Source organism: Gossypium hirsutum, chromosome A01 (assembly GCF_007990345.1).
Source record: "Gossypium hirsutum isolate 1008001.06 chromosome A01, Gossypium_hirsutum_v2.1, whole genome shotgun sequence".
NCBI lineage: Eukaryota > Viridiplantae > Streptophyta > Magnoliopsida > Malvales > Malvaceae > Gossypium > Gossypium hirsutum.
Window position 1 is genome coordinate 63169237 of NC_053424.1, and position 21602 is coordinate 63190838.

The window sequence follows — 21602 nt, forward strand, 5'->3', positions numbered from 1 at the left end:
GGGGCATTTCAGTAATTTTCTCTTTAATACGATTTCCACTTACCTCGGGCCGTTACCAAATCCCGTGAGTTAAGATGAACGAATACTATGCACCATGTAGGATTCCAGAGAAGAGTTCAGACCGCTTAAGTACCAAGCTCTCCTTAGATCAAATCCTAAACATGCATATACCCGTTGCCACACCTTAACCCTATGACTTGTTCACGGTCGCAATATATTAATTAAGTTTTATGTTGTTATCATATACTAGGCCCAAAACCCCTACATACATGCATATGGCCCACACGGCCCAATCTCATTTATATGGCCTGTCAGGCCCAATTCACATTCATATGGCCCATCAGGCCCAATTCATATTCATATGGCCCATTAGGCCCAAATCACCTTTATATGGCCCATTAGGCCCAAATCACCTTATATTCATGCTCACACACAAATTTTCTATCACATAGCATCAATTATCAAATTTTGCCTATTATGGGCCCAATAGCCCATCGGGCCCATTAAGCCTATTTTGGCCCAGTTGGCCAGATCACATCTGAAGCCCATGGAATCGGCCATGGGCCTCAGACAACCTATAGGTTTCCTCCTCATGAGTGTTCACACACTTGCAAGACTACCGCAGCCAAACTTTCGGCTTTTCGGCATATCGACTTTTGCCGATCTACTTGTGTGTGCAGTGTATGTACACAGCTAGTAAGCAATCATGCTGTGATTCCCTTAGTCACCAACCTAAAAACAATATCACCCTTCAATTAATCGCATGCATAATACATATCTTTACTAAAACTGAAACCTCACCTTAACCTTACCTTGCGCGATAAGTATAACAACCCCTTCTTAAATCACTAACCACGATCAACTCCTAGATCTGCATCAATCTTAACTATTAAAACCAGAATAATAGGTGACTCGTATCCAACCCAAGTCCCCTTACCTTAACTATGAACATTCAGACACCTTATCTAATGGGAGTGGAATACTTACCAAAACCGCAAACTCCTAAAGAGCAATATCGGCAGAGAGCTAAGATCTGAGATCCGATACTAATTCCCTACCACAGTTGATTAGAAAGAGTAAGGGAAGAATAGCGTAATAGATTCTTAGCAAAACCAATTGGAAGAACAAACACTTACACTAGATTCTTAGCAAAACCAATTGTAAGAAGAGTAGAAGAAGGAATCGGCTAAGCGAAACAAAAAAAAATTGTGTAGGGAAAGAATATAAATCGGCACAAAGAAAAGAGAGTAAAACAAAAGGGTTTTCAACTTTTAGGGAAAAGGGTTTCCAATAATAAGGTGAAGGAAATTCAGTATTAGCCTGGCAACCCTGCATTCGGGACTTATTTATAGCCCCTATAGCCGAATTGCCTGGCCCTCAATTCCCCATTCGGCTCCATCTTTTCCCCCTTCTCATCTCCTCGTTTTTCTCCCTGATAACCCCTTAATCCTTTCCTTAATTTTCTCTTCTGAACACTCCCTCTTGGAGTCCATCTTCACGCCACTTCCAACCTTCTAGAAGGCCAAAATTAAACTTCTAAAAACACTACAGTAGGATTCGAACCTTGGATCTGCTTGCTAGCTACTAACGCCACCTCCCAACACTCTAAGTGGCGTCACTTAGCCACTCTTCTACAAGGCTTTTTGATGCCATTTTCCCTTGTCTTTATTTAAAAGCTGAAATACTTGCCAACAAGGTCCTTTTAATTATTAAACTATAATATCTTTTACCCCTAGATTCAAACTCAAACCTTGACCAAGACCTACTATCGCATAATTAACACTTAACCGGAATTGTTAAGCACAAAAAGAAAAAAAATTCAAGATTTCAGGATTTTTGGGTTTCGAGATTTTTGGGGCATTACAACTCTACCCCCTAAAATAAATTTTGTCCTCGAAATTTTACTTGATTTAAACAGTTGAGGATATTGACATCGCATCACTTCCTCAGGTTCCCAAGTAGCCTCCTCAGCCTTGTGATTCCGCCAAAGCACTTTGACTAATGGAATAGACTTCCTTCTCAGCTCTTTGACATCTCGACCAATTATTTGTATGGGCTCTTCCTCGAAAGTTAGGTCTGGCCTAACCTCGATTTCCTCAATCGCCACGACATGTGAAGCATCCGAGCGATACTGTTTCAGCATGGAAACATGGAACATGTCGTGGATCTGGCTTCAGGAGGTAATTCTAGCTGATAAGTGACTGGCCCAATCCACTTTATAACCCGATATGGTCCAATGAACCTTGGGCTTAGCTTACCCTTCCATCCAAAGCTTAATACCTTCTTCCAAGGAGAGACCTTAAGGAAAACTAAGTCCCCCACTGCAAACTCTATTTCTCGACGCTTAAGGTCAGTATACGACTTCTGCCTATCCAAGGCCTCCTTCAATCGATCTCAGATCAATCTCACCTTATCCTCAATATCGACTACTAACTCAGGGCCCAAATCCCTCCATTCGCCCAACTCTATCCAACATGTTGGATTTCGGCACCTTCGCCCATACAGTGCTTCGTATGGAGCCATCCCAATGCTTGCTTGATAGCTATTATTGTACACAAATTCTGCTAATGGTAAATAGTCCTCCCAGCTACCTCGAAACTCAATCATGCATCCCCTCAACATATCTTCCAATACTTAGATCACCCTTTCTGACTGTCCATCAGTTTGAGGGCGGAAAGCTGTACTGAAGTTCAACCTAGTACCCAACGCCTCATGCAGCTTCTTTCAAAATCGCAAACTGAAACGTAGGTCCCTATCAAATATTATGGATACTGGCACTCCATGCAATCTTACAATCTCTGCCACATACAGCCTAGCTAGCTTTTGCAATGAGTAGTCGGTGCGAACCGGTATGAAATGTGCAGACTTGGTTATTTGATCCACTATAACCCATATCGAGTCTTTCCTAGCAGGCGTCAAGGGTAGCCCGCTAACAAAGTCCATAGTTATCCTTTCCCACTTCCAGAGTGGAATCTTTACTGGCTGAAGCAACCTTGAGGGAAACTGATGTTTCGCCTTCACCTTTTGATAAACCAAGCATTTACCTACGAAGTCTACAACCTCGCGCTTAAGTCCCGGCCACCAATAAAGCTTACGTAAATTCCAATTCTTGTTTCCACCAGGATGCATAGCATAGAGACCACTATGTGCTTTCCACAGAATGGACTGCCTTAGATCATCGTCCTTTGGTATACACATTCTCTCACGAAAACACAATACTCCTTTACTATTTATCCCAAAGTCCGATGTCTCCCCACTCTCCACTTGTTTCAAATGAGCACTTAAAGTCTCATCCACTAATTGCTTACTCCTTATCTGTTCGACCCACACGGCTTTACTTGAAGCTCAACTAAAAAGCTACCATCATCCAACAAGCTTAAACGGGCGAGCATAGCTCTCAAGTCTGATTTAACCCTACGACTCAACGCGTTGGCTACCACATTTACTTTGCCAAGGTGGTATTCAATCGTATAATCATAATCCTTCAATAATTCCACCGACTTACGCTGCCTAAGGATTAACTCCTTTTGGGTAAGGAGGTACTTCAAACTCTTGTGGTCCGAATAAATTATGCAACTTCTCCCTGTATAAGTAATGCCTCCATATCTTTAGTGAGAAAACCGTTGCAGGTAGCTCCAAATCATGGGTTGGGTAATTCACCTTGCGAGTCTTAAGTTGCCGTGACGCATACACAACAACCTGTCCTTTTGCATCAATACAGAACCTAAGCCCACATGCGACGCGTCGCTATAAACAGTAAACTCCTTCCCAAGCACTGGCTGAATCAACATAAGGGCCTCCATTAAAGCTTTCTTGAGTTTTCCAAAACTCTCTTGCTGCTTGTCCATCCAAACAAATGGTACCCCCTTCCTCAACAATTTAGTTAAGGTGCAGCAATACTAAAAAGCCCTCAACAAACAGCCTATAGTATCCTGCCAAGCCCAGAAAACTTCAAATTTTTTATACTGACTTGGGTGTTTTCCATTCTAACACTGCCTTGACTTTTCGGGGATCAACCTTAATCCCCTCAACTGACACCACATGTCCTAGAAAAGTACCTCCCTTAGCCAAAATTCACACTTACTGAATTTGGCATACAGCTGCTTCTCCCTCAAAGTCTGCAACACAATCTTTAAGTGCGCATCATGCTCATCTTCATCCCTTGAGTACACCAAGATGTCATCTATAAAAACTACCATTAATCGATCCAAGTAGGGTTGGAAAACCTGATTCATCAAATTCATGAAAGAGGAAGGTGCATGTAACGCCCCCACGCCCAAAACCATCGCCGGAGTCGAGTTTGAGGGGTTACCGAACATAATTTATCAAATTAAGAACTTCAAATCATTTGTTTCTACATTCACAACTTTCTAGATAGTTACAAGAAAAATCATATCTCGAGTTACGAAACTTGAAATCAAGATCCATAAATTTTCCCTAAATCTAGACTCATATATCTATTTACTAATTTTTTTCTGGAATTTTTGGTTGGGCCAATTAGTACAGTTTATTAGTTAAAGTCTCCCCTATTTCAAGGTTCGACTGCTCTGACATCTGTGTATTATGAATCAGATATCTCTCTATACAAAATTTCAATGGCTAAGAAGTTTGTTTCTCTTAAAACTATACTCAATAATTAATCTGTACATATAAATAATGACTTCTAATTATTTTTTTACAATTTATTATGAATTTTTAAAGTCAGAATAGAGGATCCATAAATCACTCTGGCCCTGTTTCACAAGGTTTCAAATATCTCATAAAGTATAATTTATATGCCTTTTTTTTATCCATATGAAAATAGACTCATTAAGCTTAAATTTCATAACTTAATCATCATTTAGTTCCATTTATACTATTTTTAGTGATTTTTCAAATTCATGTCATTGCTGCAGCAATATTCTGTTTTAAGGCAAATTTCATCTTGTCATGAGTTGTTATGAACTAGATAACCTATTAAACTTCCATGATATCAAACATGATCTAAATTTAACCATCACCATGACTTATCAATATCAAACATTTTCTCAACCAATCATGGCCATATCATAAAATTATTTAACAAAATAAGTATATTGCTATACATGCCATACTTAAGTTTTACAAGCCATTTACCCAGATGAAAGTCCTTTAGATAGTGTGATCGAACCTTCGACCCGTCCCGATTCCCGAGCTGGCTTATTCAAAACTACAGTAAATAAAGAGGAGGGAGTAAGCATAAATGCTTAGTAAGTTCATATGTAAATAACAAGTAACATAACAATACAAATATACCAAACAACTTTAGCATGGTATCACCAAAACATATATCACATTTCTAAACATCATTCATCATCTTACCACCTTATCATTGTTGTATCTATTTTCAACCCGAGGGTTAAGAACATACCTGTCCAAAGTGTCCATTTCACAACACTTACCAAAACATCGCTTGCATCATAAGTGTTCTTCCATTTCACTAGAAATTTCACCCGTTGAACACATCGGAATACAACTCGGATACATGGATAATTTGCACATAAGTGCCTCATATGTAATCAAGAAATCATGTAACCTGCCCCTAAGTGAACTCGGACTCAACTCAACGAGTTTGGATGCCTAGTTACATTTCACGAACTCGGGCTCAACTCAACGAGTTCGGACATTCGCATCCATAAGTGAACTCAGACTCAACTCAACGAGTTCGGATGCTCAACCATCCTAGTGACATGTCACTTGTATCCTAATCTATTCCTAAGGCTCAAACGGGCTTTTTCCCTCGATCTCACATTTGTCGTCTTCCATGGAATATCGAAACCGATACTCGGTAGCAATTCATATTTATCAAGTAGTAAACATAATTTGTATTTTATTCGAAAATAACCACAAAGCATATATTTCATAATAAAAATCAGCATATCATATAATTAACATCAATAACTTAAAAATAACAATTATGCTACATTATTTACACATGAACTTACCTTGGTACCAAAATATAAAGATTTTGCAATTTAGTCCACAATCTTTTCTTTTCCTCGATCGCGACTTGAATCTCGTTTCTCTTGATCTATAATGCCAAATTAATCTTATTTAATACATACATTCATCAAAAAAGCATTTAATACGAACTTTGGAAAAATTACACTTTTGCCTCTAAACTTTTGCATAATTACACTTTTGCCCCTAGGCTCGGGAATTAAACTTTATTCCTTATTCTTATGTTTTATAACAGCTGATCATTTTTCCCTTCTATGGCAACATCAAATTCTTACTCTAACATATACTTGTGACTATTAGGTATTTTTCCCGATTAAGCCCTTTTACTCGTTTTCACTCAAAACCGAGTAGCACAAGTTGTCTAACATAATTTAAAACCCCATATTCTATCATAAAACATCAAAATACACAAATTTCACCTATGGGTATTTTTCCAAATATAAACCCTAGGTTGAATTATTGCTAACATAAGCTTAATCGAGCTACCGGGATTCCAAAAACGTAAAGAACATTAAAAACGGGGCTTGGAATCACTTTCTATGGAGCTTGGAAGCTTGAAACAAACCCTAACTATGGGGAACCCTTGAAATTTCGGCCTAATGAAGAAGATGGACAAAAATTGGCTTTTAATTTTGTTTTTAATTCATTTTAATAACTAAATGACCAAAATGCCCTTACTACTAAACTTTCCAAAAATTCCTTCCATGTCCTAATTTTGTCCATGAACTTAAAATTGGTCAAATTGCTATTTAAGATCTCCTAATTAATATTTCAATGTAATTTCATACTAAAAACTTCTAGAATGCAAATTTTGCAACTTATTCGATTTAGTCCCTACTTTCAATTTAAGCACTTTAGGCATAGAATTTCATCACGAAATTTTCACACAATCATGCAATCATATCATAATCATCAAAATAATTATAAAATAATTATTTCTATCTCAGATTTGTGGTCACGAAACCACTATTCTGATTAAGCCCTGATTCAAGATATTACAGTGCATTCGTCAACCCGAATGGCATCACCAAGAACTCGTAGTGCCCATAACGAGTTCTGAAAGCTGTCTTATGAACATTCGCCTACTTAACCCTCAATTGGTGATACCCCGACCATAGATCAATCTTTGAGAAAACGGACGCTCCCCTAAACTGATCAAAGAGATAATCAATTCTCGGCAGAGGGTACTTGTTTTTAATAGTTAACTTGTTTAACTGTCGATAGTCGATGCACATTCACAAGGTTTCATCCTTCTTCTTCACGAATAACACCGGTGCTCCCCATCCTCTTCCAACACTTGCCTCTGTGGCTTCTCCCACAATCAGCACAAGGTGGCACCCCTAGATTAGCAGCAAGGTGCGCTGCTCTAACTGGCCCATTAACTCTAGCCCTAGCCTGAGGCCTCTGTCCAACAACTGGGGTCTCAGTGCGCTTTACCTCCTCCGCTATCTTTGCTTTCTCCACCAATTTTGAGAAAACTCGCTCCTTTTGTGGAGCTATCAACACCCTAAGGCTATCTCTTAGTCCATCCTCAAACCTAACGCAAACTCATAGTCTGTTGCCACCATTACTCTTGCATACCTACTAAAGCGTAGAAACTCCGCCGCATACTCTGCCACCGATTTGTTTCATTGGGTCAAGTTCAGGAAACTCCTTCCTTCTAGCATCCACATAGCTTGCACACACATACTTCCCTTGGAATGCAGCTTTGAACAACTCCCAAGTGACCCGCTCCAGTTGGGTGCCCTCTTTCACCGTCAGCCACCACTAGTAGGCTTCTTCCCTAAGTAGTGACACGGCTCCTTTTGACTTTTGTTCCAGTGAATAGTCCAGGTCCTCCATTATCCTTTCAGTGGCCTCCAACCAATATCCTGCCACGTTAGGAGCCATGCCAGCCACGTCCTTAAAGATCTTAGCCTCGTTCGATCGATGTCGCCCCGGAATGGACCCCCAACTTTCGGTGCCATTTTGGGCCCAGCGACCCTCTCCAAAATCTTTAGCATTGCCTGTGACAATGCATCTTCTCCTGCGGCCCGATCATACTGCCCAGTCCCAACTATGGGTGAGGCTGGAGCCTCTTTTACTCCAACATCGGGCATATGGCCTGATACCGACGATTCAGCTCCAACACTTTTGCAGCCTCAGCCACGGCCTCTCACACCTCTTCTAGCACTCATCGTCGATTCACGTATTTTCTAGATTAAAAATTTTATGAAGTTTTAGTTAGTTTAAAAATTAAACCGATGTTTCATGAAAATATTTAAAAAGAAGATTATTTTCGAAAATCCTCTACAGTTTCAAGTTCCTGCTGGCTTTGGTTCCATTCTAGCAAAATCATCTAAAGTAGCCCTTTAACTATCTACTGTAAAACAGTTTAAACAAAGTTAAGAATAAGTATACTTACTTGGTTTGACGTCGGAGACTCAGTGTGCCGCACAGCAAGATTATGATTCAAAATATTTTTAAAATCCAAGTAATAAGTAGAAAAATGAAACCAAATAATAATAAGGCCCACTTCACAGCCCGATTTTTGTAATCGGGCTCTGATACCACTAAATGTAACACCCCAAACCTGGCCCAGACGTTATGGCCGAATCTGGCGTGCCACATTAAAGTGTTTTAGCGAAAACTGTGTTTTCATTCAAAACCCTTCTTAAAATAAAAGAAAATCTTAATTATAAAAAAAACTCCTAATCACTTGTTCAAAACATATGATTTGATGAAAATAAGTCACTTTAAAAATTTAGTTACGGAAACGTTGAAAAGACATACTGTAGCTTAAGAAACCATGTTCAACTTCTTATAATTACATCCCATAAAAATAATAATCCAAATAATAACAAAATGGAAGGCCTTATTACAATCCAGTCTGTAATAACTTAATAATCAGAGATTTATATGCTTTAAAATGAAAAAAAAAATGTTCAAATTGTCTTGCTAGCTGGCCACCCAGAGTCCCTCCAAACATTGAACCTCTTACTGAACATCACTTGAAAATAAAATAAAAGAGGAGGTGAGTTTTCGCACACTCAATGTGTACAACCCTCAACACAAAACAAGCATTCAAAAATCATCATACATCAAACATCCAATGCAATCCCATCCAAATAATCCATCCGCTACACACTAGCTCCGTCCCCCGTCACATCATGTGGGGATATAAATATCGACCCACCCAACCGACACATCAATGGTAGCTCGGTTGCGAACTGCCTTCATTTACATATTGGGCTTAAAAGCCGTCGGTGGATCCACGATTAACAAGCAACCATGCGTGTCACATCCATAAAATTTACATTCATCACCTAGGGGTATTTTGGTCATTTTCACCTTTAGGGGCATTTCGATAATTTTCTCTTTAATACGGTTTCCACTTACCTCGGCCCGTTACCAAATCCCGTGAGCTAAGATGAACGAATACTATGTACCATGTAGGATTCCAGAGAAGAGTTAAAACTGCTTAAGTACTAAGCTCTCCCTAGATCCAATCCTAGACATGCATATACCCGTTGCCACACCTTAACCCTATGACTTGTTCACGGTCGCAATATATTAATTAAGTTTTATGTAGTTATCATATACTAGGCCCAAAACCCCTACATACATGCATATGGCCCACTTAGCCCAATCTCATTTATATGGCCCGTTAGGCCCAATTCACATTCATATGGCCCATCAGGCCCAATTCATATTCATATGGCCCATTAGGCCCTAATCACCTTTATATGGCCTGTTAGGCCCAAATCACCTTATATTCATGCTCACGCACAAATTTTCTACCACATAGCATCAATTACCAAATTTTGCCTATTATGGGCCCAATAGCCCATTGGGCCCATTAAGCCTATTTTGGCCCAGTTGGCCAAATCACAGCCCAAGTCCATGGAATCACCCATGGGCCTCAGACAACCTATCAATTTCCTCCTCACGAGTGTTCGCGCACTCGCAAGACTACCGCAACCAAACTTTTAGCTTTTCGGCATTTCGGCTTTTGTTGATCGATGAATATTCGGCCACCTTAGCTAATAGGAGAGGAATACTTACCAAAATTGCAAACACATAAAGAGCAATTTCGACAGAGAGCTAAGATCCGAGATCCAATACTAATTCCCTACCACAGTTGATTAGAAAGAGTGAGGGAAGAACAACGTAATAGATTCTTAGCAAAATCGATTGGAAGAACAAACACTTACACTAGATTTGGTAGAAGAGTATTTGGCCCTTGGAAGATTCGGCTTTTTGGCTTTCAAACTTAGTATGGTGAATAAGGTTTATTTGGTACTGATTAAAGAAGAAGAGTAGAAGAAGGAATCGGCTAAGCAAAACAAAAAAAATTGTATAGGGAAAGAATAGAAATCAGCACAAAGAAAAGAGAGTAAAACAAAAGGGTTTTCAGCTTTTAGGGAAAAAGGTTTCCGGTAACAAGGTGAAGGAAATTCGACATTAGCCTGGCAACCCTGCATTCGGCACTTATTTATAGCACCTATAGCCGAATTTCCTAGTCCTCAATTCCCCATTCGGCTCCATCTTTTCCCCCTTCTCATCTCCTCATTTTTTTCCCTGATAACCCCTTGATCCTTTCCTTAATTTTCTCTTCTGAACACTCCCTCTTGGAGTCCATCTTCACGCCACTTCCAACCTTCTAGAAGGCCAAAATTAAACTTCTAAAAACACTACGCTAGGATTCGAACCTTGGATCTCCTTGCTAGCTACTAACGCTACCTCCCTACACTCTAAGTGGCGTCACTTAGCCACTTTTCCACAAGGCTTTTTGATGTCATTTTCCCTTATCTTTATTTAAAAGCCCAACTACTTGCCAATAAGGTCCTTTTAATTATTAAACTATTATTTCTTCTACCCTTAGATTCAAACTCAAACCTTGACCAAGGCCTACTATCGCGTAATTGACACTTAACCAGAATTGCTAAGCACAAAAAGAAAAAAAAATTCAAGATTTCGGGATTTTTGGGGCGGTTTATAGCTGAATGTGGCAGCTAAAATTTGCTAAAAATAGCAGCCAAAGAGCCTCCCCTTGGCCGGCCATCTATGTGGCAAAGTTGATGGCTTCAACTTTGCTAAATATGGCTTGGGGCAAATCCATAAAGCCACCAATTGTGGAGGGGCTTGAATGCAACTTTTACAAGTCTTCAAGGGCTTCTTTGCAAGCTTAATTAATCAGCTAATAAGCTAATTTGGGTCAGCATATGGACAGTTTTGGGCTGCCTAATCCTTGGCCGATTCAGCTCAATCGGTTCGGTTCAACTAGACCACATTTTCCATAATTAATTAATCATAATTTATTTAGCCAAAATTAAATTGGGTATAAATTAAAATTAATTATATTATGAATTAATAAACATAATTGCACCGTCTTAGGCTGGAAATTAATTTGCCTCGATACTTCAAATTGCTTCTCGATTTTGTGCTTCTAGCAGTGTTTGCTGAGCCATTTTTCACCCTTTGTGCAAATCTGTCGAAAATAACCATAATTCATAAAAAAATAATTATAAAATTAACTAAATTTAAATATGTTCATATTTTAATTGCACTTTAATTATTTTATAAAAATTAATTATTTTTTGACAAAATTTAACCGAATTCGCATGAATTTAAGTTAAAAGGGGTATGAAAAAGTGTGTAAATTTTTGTGTTTCCACACCCCCAAACTTAATTCATTGCTCGTCCCGAGTAATGCACAAAGTTCAAAAAGAATTTCTCAGAAACACCTTTGAAAAATTCCTTCAGAACAACATTTTTCTCAAAATTATGAATTTAATAAACTTATGCTCAAAGACAAGAAAGTTATGCTACTTAAGTACACATATCGTTCAAATTAATCTCAACAACTATTATGATAGAAAAAATCAGACTAAATGCTTCCTAATAAAATCATGTTAAACCTTACCAATATAATTTTATTCCCTTTATTCAAGATTAGGCTACAATCATTAAGTTTAACATATGTCTTCATATGTTGTACATAGCAATTTCTCTCCACTAATGTAGGTAGCATTGGAACTTTTAAATCAATAGGTCTTTAACAAGGTTGGAACATGGCTGGTTTTAAGGGTAAGTAAAAGATAGATAGATTTAGGTTTTTAAACCCTAGACTCAACTTGCATCAGACCTTCGAAATAATTACCTTCAATACATCAATTTTCCTCGTTTTGACATGCTGTTTTGTACATCTTATATTAAGAATTCAAGCTCTTTTATTTTTTCATAATCAAGCATTTTGCTGAATGCACTACAATTTTAGAGCATTTGATACTTCTTTTCAACTCCCCCAAACTTATTTTAAAGAATACTTCAAATAGTACTAAGTCTAGTGTTTGGGATAATTTTAAGATAGTTAAGAGAGAAGTGCTGGCTAAATTTGCAAGGGTTCAAATAAAATTAGGCCATATAGTCTCAAAGTTGGGTTTCAAAGGATAAAAATTTCACCATGGTTGGCTTGAAAGGCTCAAACGGTCCAAACAAAAGTTGCCTAAATCATTTTCAATGTTCCATGCTTCCTAGGATTTTGCCTCAAGAAACTAATAAGTCAATTATAAAGACTTAAACTTTCATGCATGCCTAACTTTCGTAAGGAACTAAAAATTTATGGTACAATTTGCATGCTTTACTAAAAATACATTCATATCATTATTAAGCTAACATAATAATTTATTGAAATAATATAACTTTATTTATACTGAAGTTTAGCATATTTAACAAAATTTCCAATTATTGAACAAAATATATCCTAATCATAATTAAAAGAAAATTTTATTCTGAATGGAAATAATTCAAATTCAATTTTCCGGTCCCCCTACTTAAGATGAACAATGTCCTAATTGTGTAAAGTGAATAGATACTATACACCAAGTAGGATTCTAGAAAAGAAAAGGTGAGTCAAATTGACTGCTTAAGTACCAAGCTCTCTCTAGATCCAATCCTAGACAAGTATATACCTATTGCCATACTTTATACTTTGTGACTTGTTCAAATTTTATTTATGATTTTCCTCTCTTATTATACGAAAATAAAAATTCCTAATTAAACCTAATCCTAAAATGACCTAAGAACATAAATAAAATAAGGTCAAGATCCCCCCTTTTATTTATTTGTTGACCCTTCCGAATTTGACTCATCTTTTTCTCTATCATTGTTGCCTTTGCATGAATCACTTCGCTCCTTCTTCGATAATGGACTCCATGGCTCAAATATAAAATCTGGAAATTCAGGCACAAAAATAAATGGGTCATTGTAAATTTTCTTAAAAGCACTTCTCATTGAGTCATCCCTTATTTTTGAATATCTCCAGTAAGCTTGTTGCTGCCATTGCATATGCTGCATTATGTCCATCAACTCTGAAAGCTCATCTCAAAGATCTGGGCTAGGTGGTTGAGCTCTGAACATTGAAGTTTCGTCATCAGGTTCAACTTTTGGTTCCAGTGGTTCCACCTTATCAAGGACTTCAGCCGATTGCATTAGTTCGATCTCTGTGGGATCTTCTTCCTCTTCTTCGGGATCCTCACTTTCTTCAATTCACTGTTATAGAACAGAATCTCTAGCTATTTGGTAAAGGTCCCAATCTGTGATTGTGCCCTGGCTATAACCTATCTTTTTTACGTTTGCAAGAATTTTAGCTTTCAAGCACAAAATTGTTATAGTAAAGGGAAAGTAGGCTAGGCCAGAACGTCTAACGGCACAATTCCACATCTCTCTTAGGATGATTTTTCCCACATCAATGGTCTTTCCAGTTAAGATTGAGTATAATAAGACCATTCGTTCTAATGAAATTGTAGTCCCCTATGAGCTAGGTATAAGGCTGAAACGGATAAAACAGAAACCATACCTTTGTGAGTGGTGTTAGATATTCTCTTCTTCAAGTGTGGATTCCTTGCTTTGACACAATCCACTTAGAACCTGGAACTGTAAGTTCTGCAAGAATTTCTTACAAATTTTTAGGCTTTATATTGCTCATCAAGGAAGAATAATCATCATTTTCGAAATCAGGCAATTCAAAGAACTCATTAATAGCATTTGAAGTTATTGGTACCTTAATTCCGCGAACTGGAACTCCCTTGAGGTTAAATTCGCATAGAATTCGCGAAGTAGTTCCTCATCTACACTAGGTCTCTTCTCACAAAACAACTCCCAATTGAAGGTTTCAGCAACTTGACGAATACGTGCAATAAAATCTTTGTAGTTGCTCTCTTTCAATGTAAAACCTTTCTCTGGATGCATCTGTTGATTTTTGAAGATACTCGCGTATCTTGCTTTGGTTTCTTTCAAATGGAACTTGTTTTGCGTTTCATTAATTTGGGTGTGGGCACGAGTTCTCGTGTGAGGCATAATTAACCTGAACATAAGATGGAAACAAATATTTTCTCAAAAATTTAATTAATATAAAATTTTAATAATTCAATAATTTGAAAAATTAACTATTAAAATGAAATTAAATTTTAAGAGAAAATTCGGTCTTACCACCTTTTTCGTAAAAATTAAAAACTCCCAAAGAAAATAATTATGAAACAAAAGTCGGCAAATAAGAATGGGTAGGGGGTTATCGGCTAAAGGGGGTGGTGCAAATTTGGTGTGCCACTCATGTGCACGAGGAAGCAGCGCGTAGCAGGAGTTGGGAGCAATCAGCAGCGCACACAGGCTAGGCTGGATGTGTGACCAACGTGCAGATCCTCGTCGAGCCGACTTTGCATGAATGTGCATGAGAGCTGGGCTGCTGGGTGCTTGCTGGCCGAATGTTGCTAGGCTAGAGGCTTGCGACACTTAGGGGATTTGGTGCTTGGGGATTTTGAGTGATGAATGATGAAGAATGTGGTATTTATAATGAGGGGAATTGTAATATCCTGATTTTGGGCCTAGTTGAAATAGTGGTTTCGTGACCACAAAATCCGAGATAGAAATAATTATTTTATGATTATTTTAAGGTCTATGATATGATTGCATGATTGTGTGAAAATTTCGTGAAGAAATTTTATGCATAAAGTGCTTAAATTGAAATTAGGGACTAAATCGAATAATTTGCAAAACTTGCATTCTAGAAGTTTCTAGTATGAAATTGTTTTGAAATATTAATTAGGAGGTCTTAAATAGAATTTTACCAATTTCTAAGTCTTGGACAAAAATTGGACATGGATGGAATTTTTGGAAAGTTTAGTAGTAAGCGCATTTTGGTCATTTAGGGGTAAAATGAATTAAAATACAAAATTAAAAGCCAATTTTGCTCATCTTCAACCCCATGGCCGAATATAGCAAGGAGAAACCATGGCTATGGTTTTTCAAGCTTCCAAGCTCCATTGTAAGTCCGTTCTAGCCTCGTTTTTAATGATTATTACGTTTTGGGAGTCCCGGTAGCTCGATTTAGCTTATGCTAACAATAATTTAACCTAGGGTTTATATTTGGAAAAATACCCATAGGTGAAATTTGTGTATTTTGGTGTTTTATGATAGAATATGAGGTTTTAAATTATGTTAGACAACTTGTGCTGCTCGGTTTTAAGTGAAAACGAGCGAAAGGGCTTAATCGGTAAAAATACCTAATAATCATAAGTACATGTTAGAGTGAGAATTTGATGTTGCCATAGAAGGGAAAAATGATCAGCATGTCATAAAACATAAGAAAATAGGCTGAAGTTTAATTTACGAGCTTTGGGGCAAAAGTGTAAATATGCAAAAGTTTAGGGGCAAAATTGTAATTTTTCCAAAATATGATTTTGGGTCAATTTGAATAATGTGAGTCCTAATTAGACTATATTTTAAATGATAGAGCAAGGAAAACTAAAATTCGGGCTAAAATGGGGAAAATACCAAGTTGTGGACGAAATGGTAAAAGTAGCCATTTTCGCATACGAGGTAAGTTCATGTGTAAATGTAGTAACGTAATTGTCAATTTAAGCAATTTAATGTTGTTTATATGATATGATGCCGATTATTATCATGAAATATTATGCTTTGTGGTTATTGTTGAATAATATGTAATTATGTGAATTACTTGATGAGTATGAACTATCACCGAGTATCGGTTCCGATATTCCATGGAAGACGGTAATGTGAGATCGAGGAAAAAAGCCCGTTTGAGCCTTAGGAATAGATTAGGATACAAGTCACATGTCACTAGGATGTTTGGGCATCAGTACTCGTTGAGTTGAGTCTAAGTTCACTTAAGGATGCGAATGTCTGAACTCGTTGAGTTGAGTCCGAGTTCGAGAGATGTAACTAGGCATCCGAGCTCGTTGAGTTGAGTCCGAGTTCACTTATGGATGTGAATGCCCGAGCTCGTTGAGTTGAGTCCGAGTTCGCTTATGGGCGGGTTACATGGTAGCTTGGCTACATATGTGGCACTTATGTGCAAACTTTCCATGTATCGAATTATATTCCGATGTGTTCAACTGGTAAAGTTCTACTGAAATGGAGGAATACTCAAGATGAAAGGGATGTATTGGTAAGTGTTGTGGAATGGGTACTTTGAACAGGTATGTACTTAACCCTCGGGTTGAAAAATCGATATAACAGCAATATGGTAAGATGATAAATGAAAATGTGATATGAATGTCTTGGTGATGATTATGCAAATGATGTTTTATGTTTGCTTATATGGTTATGTTACTTGCTATTTGCATGTGAACTTATTAAGCATTTATGCTTACTCCCTCCTTTTCATTCCTTGTAGTTTTGACAAGCCAGCTCGGAAATCGGGAACGGCCGGAGGCTCGCTCACACTATCCGTATACCATCTTGGCATAATGGCTTGTATATTTTGAGTATGGCATGTATAGCATTATAATCATTTTGTATATATGGTCTTATGATATGGTTATTGAATGGTGTGGAAATGCTTGGTAATGATTAGCCATTGGAATGGCTAATCATGATCATATTTGGTGTTATGTATGTCAAATTACTAGCTAATCCATGGAAACCATGAAATAGGTAAAATTTACCATAAAATAGATTAAGACAGCAGCAATGACGTGAGTTTGAAAATCATTAAAAATAGTAGAGATATAATTAGATGATGAATAAAATATGGAATTAAATAATTATGAGTCTATTTTCATATGAATGGAACAAAACAGGTATATGAGTTATATTTTATGAGATGTTTAAATTTTTGTGAAACAGGGCCAGAGCGATTTTTGGATCCCCTATTCTGACTTTGAAAATTCACCATAAATTGTACAAAGATAATTAGAAGTCATGCTTTATATGTGCAGATTCCTTATTGAGTCTAGTTTTATTAAAAAGAAACAGCTTAGTCATTGAAGCTCTGTACAGGGAGATATCTGATTCGTAATACACAGAGGTCAGAGTAGCCGAACCCTGAAACAGGGGAGACTTTAACTAATAAACTTTACTAATTTGCCAGACCAAAAATTCTAGAAAAATTTTTTTAGATATATATATGAGTCTAGTTTCAGTAAAAATTTATGGAATTGGATTTCGAGTTTCGAAACTCGAGATATGATTTTTAAAGCGACTATGATGCAGTTAGCCAGCTTGTCTGGAAATTTTAAAATGAATTGTATGAGCTGTTTAAGTAATGAATTAAGTCCGTTAACACCTCGTGTTCGACTCCGATAATGATCTCGAGTACGGGGCGTTACATTTAGTGGTATCAGAGCAGGTTTAGTCGGTTATCGGACTAACCTAGCATGTGTAAAAGTTTAGCTATACATGCCACTGATCTGTGATAGTGTGATGTCTTCCGACGCGTATAAGTACCGTCTTATTTAGACAGGGTATTCTCCAACCGAGCTGCGACGACCATGTTTAATGTTATGTGAAGGTATTTGAGTAAAATTATGATTATGATAAGTCTCGGTTCAGAAAAGTATGAATAAGAGTTTATGATACATATGTGATAAATATCCATATTTGCTTAATGCTCATATGATGAAGTGTATGTGGCTTACTTGATAAGATGAACGGAATAAATAGAAAGTAGTAGAGGTATGAATAAAGGTCATAATATTATGATACGAATGAAAATGTCCTTGTCTTGATTGGATGTCGAATGTTGATGAATGTTAATGGTATATAATTTTTATGAGATAAAGGATTATAATGAAATGAACTTATCTATGTTAAATTGTTGGACTAAATTATATGATTGTAATGATATGTACATGATGATGCACGAAATGAAAGTTGTGATTGTGATGCAAATATCTATGTTTGTTTGGCCTTATATAATGTCATGAGCATGAATTAATTTAATTAAATGAATGGATAAGTAAAGCTGTCTAGAAAACATAGAATGTATGCATAAGTATATTGTCTAAATGGGACAATAGGAAAATTGGTGTAAGACAACATGAATGAATGACATGATTTTGATGATGTTACTATGATGATGGAAGTTGTGTCATATGTGTATGTATAAGAAAGTCGAGTCAGAGGTCCTACAACCCCTCCCCCTTACCAAAGTGGTACTTATAATGGAATTTCATGAGATTTGTATTGAATAAGTTTCCGGTTGAGAACCCAAAGAGTTCAGTGATAGAATAATTATAAGTATGATCAGAGATTGGAAATGCGCTGATAAGTAAAGTCAGAGCCAGTAAAGTATCGGATTGATATAAAGATTATTGGAATTATGCACTGTCCCAGTCAGAGAAGGAATTCTCTTTGGTAAATCGAATTACTCAGGTGCAAGGTCGAGACAAGTGTAAGTCGAAATTTATTCAGAAATGACACTCTTTAGTATATGATTTAATATGAAATTTGTGACGGCAGAACTAGTTGGGGAAATGATATTTGAAATGTGAATTATCTGAGTGTGACAGTTATGACGGGACAGATTTAGCAGTCTCTTTTGAGATGTTCTATGTGTTCACCCGTTCTCAGAAATATTTCTATGGCTATTGATCTTCTGAAGAAATTCTTGTTATATGGGAATGTCTTCTAATTCTGGTGTTGGATGAAAGCATTGGTAGTCTGACTGGTTTATAATTTATATTGCTCTATTTCATCGGGTATTCTATTTCATTTCGTCTGATAAGAATTGATGAGAGAATACATATGATATTATGATTCTGTTTCTTCTACTTGATGCTTCATCTGATATATATGTATGGGAAGATATATTGATCCTGTTATATTTGATTTCAGTGGGATTAAATGATGTTTTCTTTTGGACTTTCTTTCTTTGAAGAATTATCGGGGTATTCCGTATTTTCTCTATGAGTTTGGTTTTCGATTCTCCGGCATAGTATCGTATCTTGGGTTTCTTTATCCTGGATCTCTTTATTCTGGATTTCTTTATTCTGGGTTTCTCTATCTTGGATTTCTTTATTCGGTTTTCTTGTTATCTTTGTTCCATAATTTGTCAATTATGACTCGTGTTCGAAGTGCGCTCTTCAGCTCGTGATAACCATGTCAAATATGACTATACTTCTAATTTGATCTTGGTAATGTGGTGATTTTAGTATCAGGATTTTTCTAATTTCTGTGTAAGGATTTGACATCAGTAAAGGCATAGGTGATAAAAGCGCGAGTTTCAGTTGGTATGGTGAATTATTTATTTGAAAGATTTCATATGACAATTATGTCAGGATTATTTTTCTCAAGTCTGATAATATAATTTCATTTTTGTACTGATAAAAGAGTAAATAGTCTGAACGAGAAGTGTATATTTATTAGAAAGAGTTGGATATTAGTTAAAGTCACTACGAATGATAATGTTTTCATCTTGTGAAAGCTGAAAAGTTTATTACATGTTGACAAAGTTTGGATAGATGAGAATATTGGTAACCGAAGCGTCTGAACTAGACTAGTCTACATTGAGTAAAGACTTCTTGATTTTCAGTAATGTACTGTTGTATGAATTGTGATGTGTTTCAAGACAGTGAGGTAATGTGATAGTTTAGAGCATTCGATGTTACATAAAATCGGAGTTGTTAAAGGGGTTAAAGTCGAGCATTGGGATCTATCAAAATTATCCTTGTCAGTGTTGATATTGGGATGGAAATGAGAAGGATTATTCTTGAGGCCATATCAGAATTATTTCCACGGCGGAAAGAGGAAAATGTGATGTATCCTATTGTTAAATGTTTGGCAAGATCTATAAATCATATCTGTATTGAATGAAGTCTTACTCATCAGATTCATGGAATTTCAGGTCTCTTTGGTTGTTGGATTTCTTGGAATTCTGGTCTCCATTAATCAAGTTAAGATCCGGGTTTTATGTCATGATATCATGGGAAACTGAGAAGGGTTGAAAGTTTAAGAACAGTTGAGAGTTGAGACTGTAAGCTTTTAGATCATATGAGAAATTGAAGAGATGTATTGGAGATACAGTCTAAGTGCAAGTTCTTTAGCACCGAATATGAGATTAAAAGTGAAGACCACTTTTCTGGTAAGATTTTCGGGGACGAAAATCCCTAAAGGGGGAGAGTTGTAATATCCTGATTTTGGGCCTAGTCGGAATAGTGGTTTTGTGACCACAAAATTCGAGATAGAAATAATTATTTTATGATTATTTTAAGGTCTATGATATGATTGCATGATTGTGTGAAAATTTCGTGAAGAAATTTTATGCATAAAGTGCTTAAATTGAAATTAGGGACTAAATCGAATAATTTGCAAAACTTGCATTCTAGAAGTTTCTAGTATGAAATTGTTTTGAAATATTAATTAGGAGGTCTTAAATAGAATTTTACCAATTTCTAAGTCTTGGACAAAAATTGGACATGGATGGAATTTTTGGAAAGTTTAGTAGTAAAGGCATTTTGGTCATTTAGGGGTAAAATGAATTAAAATACAAAATTAAAAGCCAATTTTGCTCATCTTCAACCCCATGGCCGAATATAGCAAGGAGAAACCATGGTTAGGGTTTTTCAAGCTTCCAAGCTCGATTGTAAGTCCGTTCTAGCCTCGTTTTTAATGATTTTTACGTTTTTGGAGTCCCGGTAGCTCGATTTAGCTTATGCTAGCAATAATTTAACCTAGGGTTTATATTTGGAAAAATACCCATAGGTGAAATTTGTGTATTTTGGTGTTTTATGATAGAATATGAGGTTTTAAATTATGCTAGACAACTTGTGCTACTCGGTTTTAAGTGAAAACGAGCAAAAGGGCTTAATCGGTAAAAATACCTAATAGTCATAAGTACATGGTAGAGTGAGAATTTGATGTTGCCATAGAAGGGAAAAATGATCAGCATGTCATAAAACATAAGAAAATAGGCTGAAGTTTAATTTACGAGCTTTGGGGAAAAAGTGTAAATATGCAAAAGTTTAGGGGCAAAAGTGTAAATATAAGGGAAAAATGATCAGCATGTCATAAAACATAAGAAAATAGGCTGAAGTTTAATTTACGAGCTTTGGGGCAAAAGTGTAAATATGCAAAAGTTTAGGGGCAAAATTGTAATTTTTCCAAAATATGATTTTGGGTCAATTTGAATAATGTGAGTCCTAATTAGACTATATTTTAAATGATAGAGCAAGGAAAACTAAAATTCGGGCTAAAATGGGGAAAATACCAAGTTGTGGACGAAATGGTAAAAGTAGCCATTTTCGCAAACGAGGTAAGTTCATGTGTAAATGTAGTAACATAATTGTCATTTTAAGCAATTTAATATTGTTTATATGATATGATGCCGATTATTATCATGAAAT

General features: G+C 36.6%; 1 protein-coding gene across 1 annotated transcript; it reads right to left on the reverse strand.

Annotated features, from left to right (window-relative positions):
• Positions 1–2724: 2724 nt before the first annotated feature.
• Positions 2725–3848, reverse strand: LOC107887650 (uncharacterized). Its single transcript, XM_016811894.1, has 4 exons — positions 3700–3848; positions 3362–3606; positions 2993–3263; positions 2725–2905 (listed from the first exon to the last, which is right to left on the reverse strand). Exons 1-4 carry the CDS (start codon positions 3846–3848, stop codon positions 2725–2727), a joined length of 846 nt encoding a protein of 281 aa, XP_016667383.1.
• Between the last annotated feature and the right edge of the window lie 17754 nt (positions 3849–21602).

Coding starts and splice junctions, on each gene's coding strand:
- LOC107887650 (XM_016811894.1), bottom strand. CDS start 3,848: ATGGACAAGCAGCAAGAGAGTTTTGGAAAACTCAAGAAAGCTTTAATG. Junction 3,264..3,361: donor TTTAAGCTTGTTGGATGATG/GTAGCTTTTTAG, acceptor ATTTGAAACAAG/TGGAGAGTGGGGAGACATCG. Junction 2,906..2,992: donor AAACATCAGTTTCCCTCAAG/GTTGCTTCAGCC, acceptor GACGCCTGCTAG/GAAAGACTCGATATGGGTTA.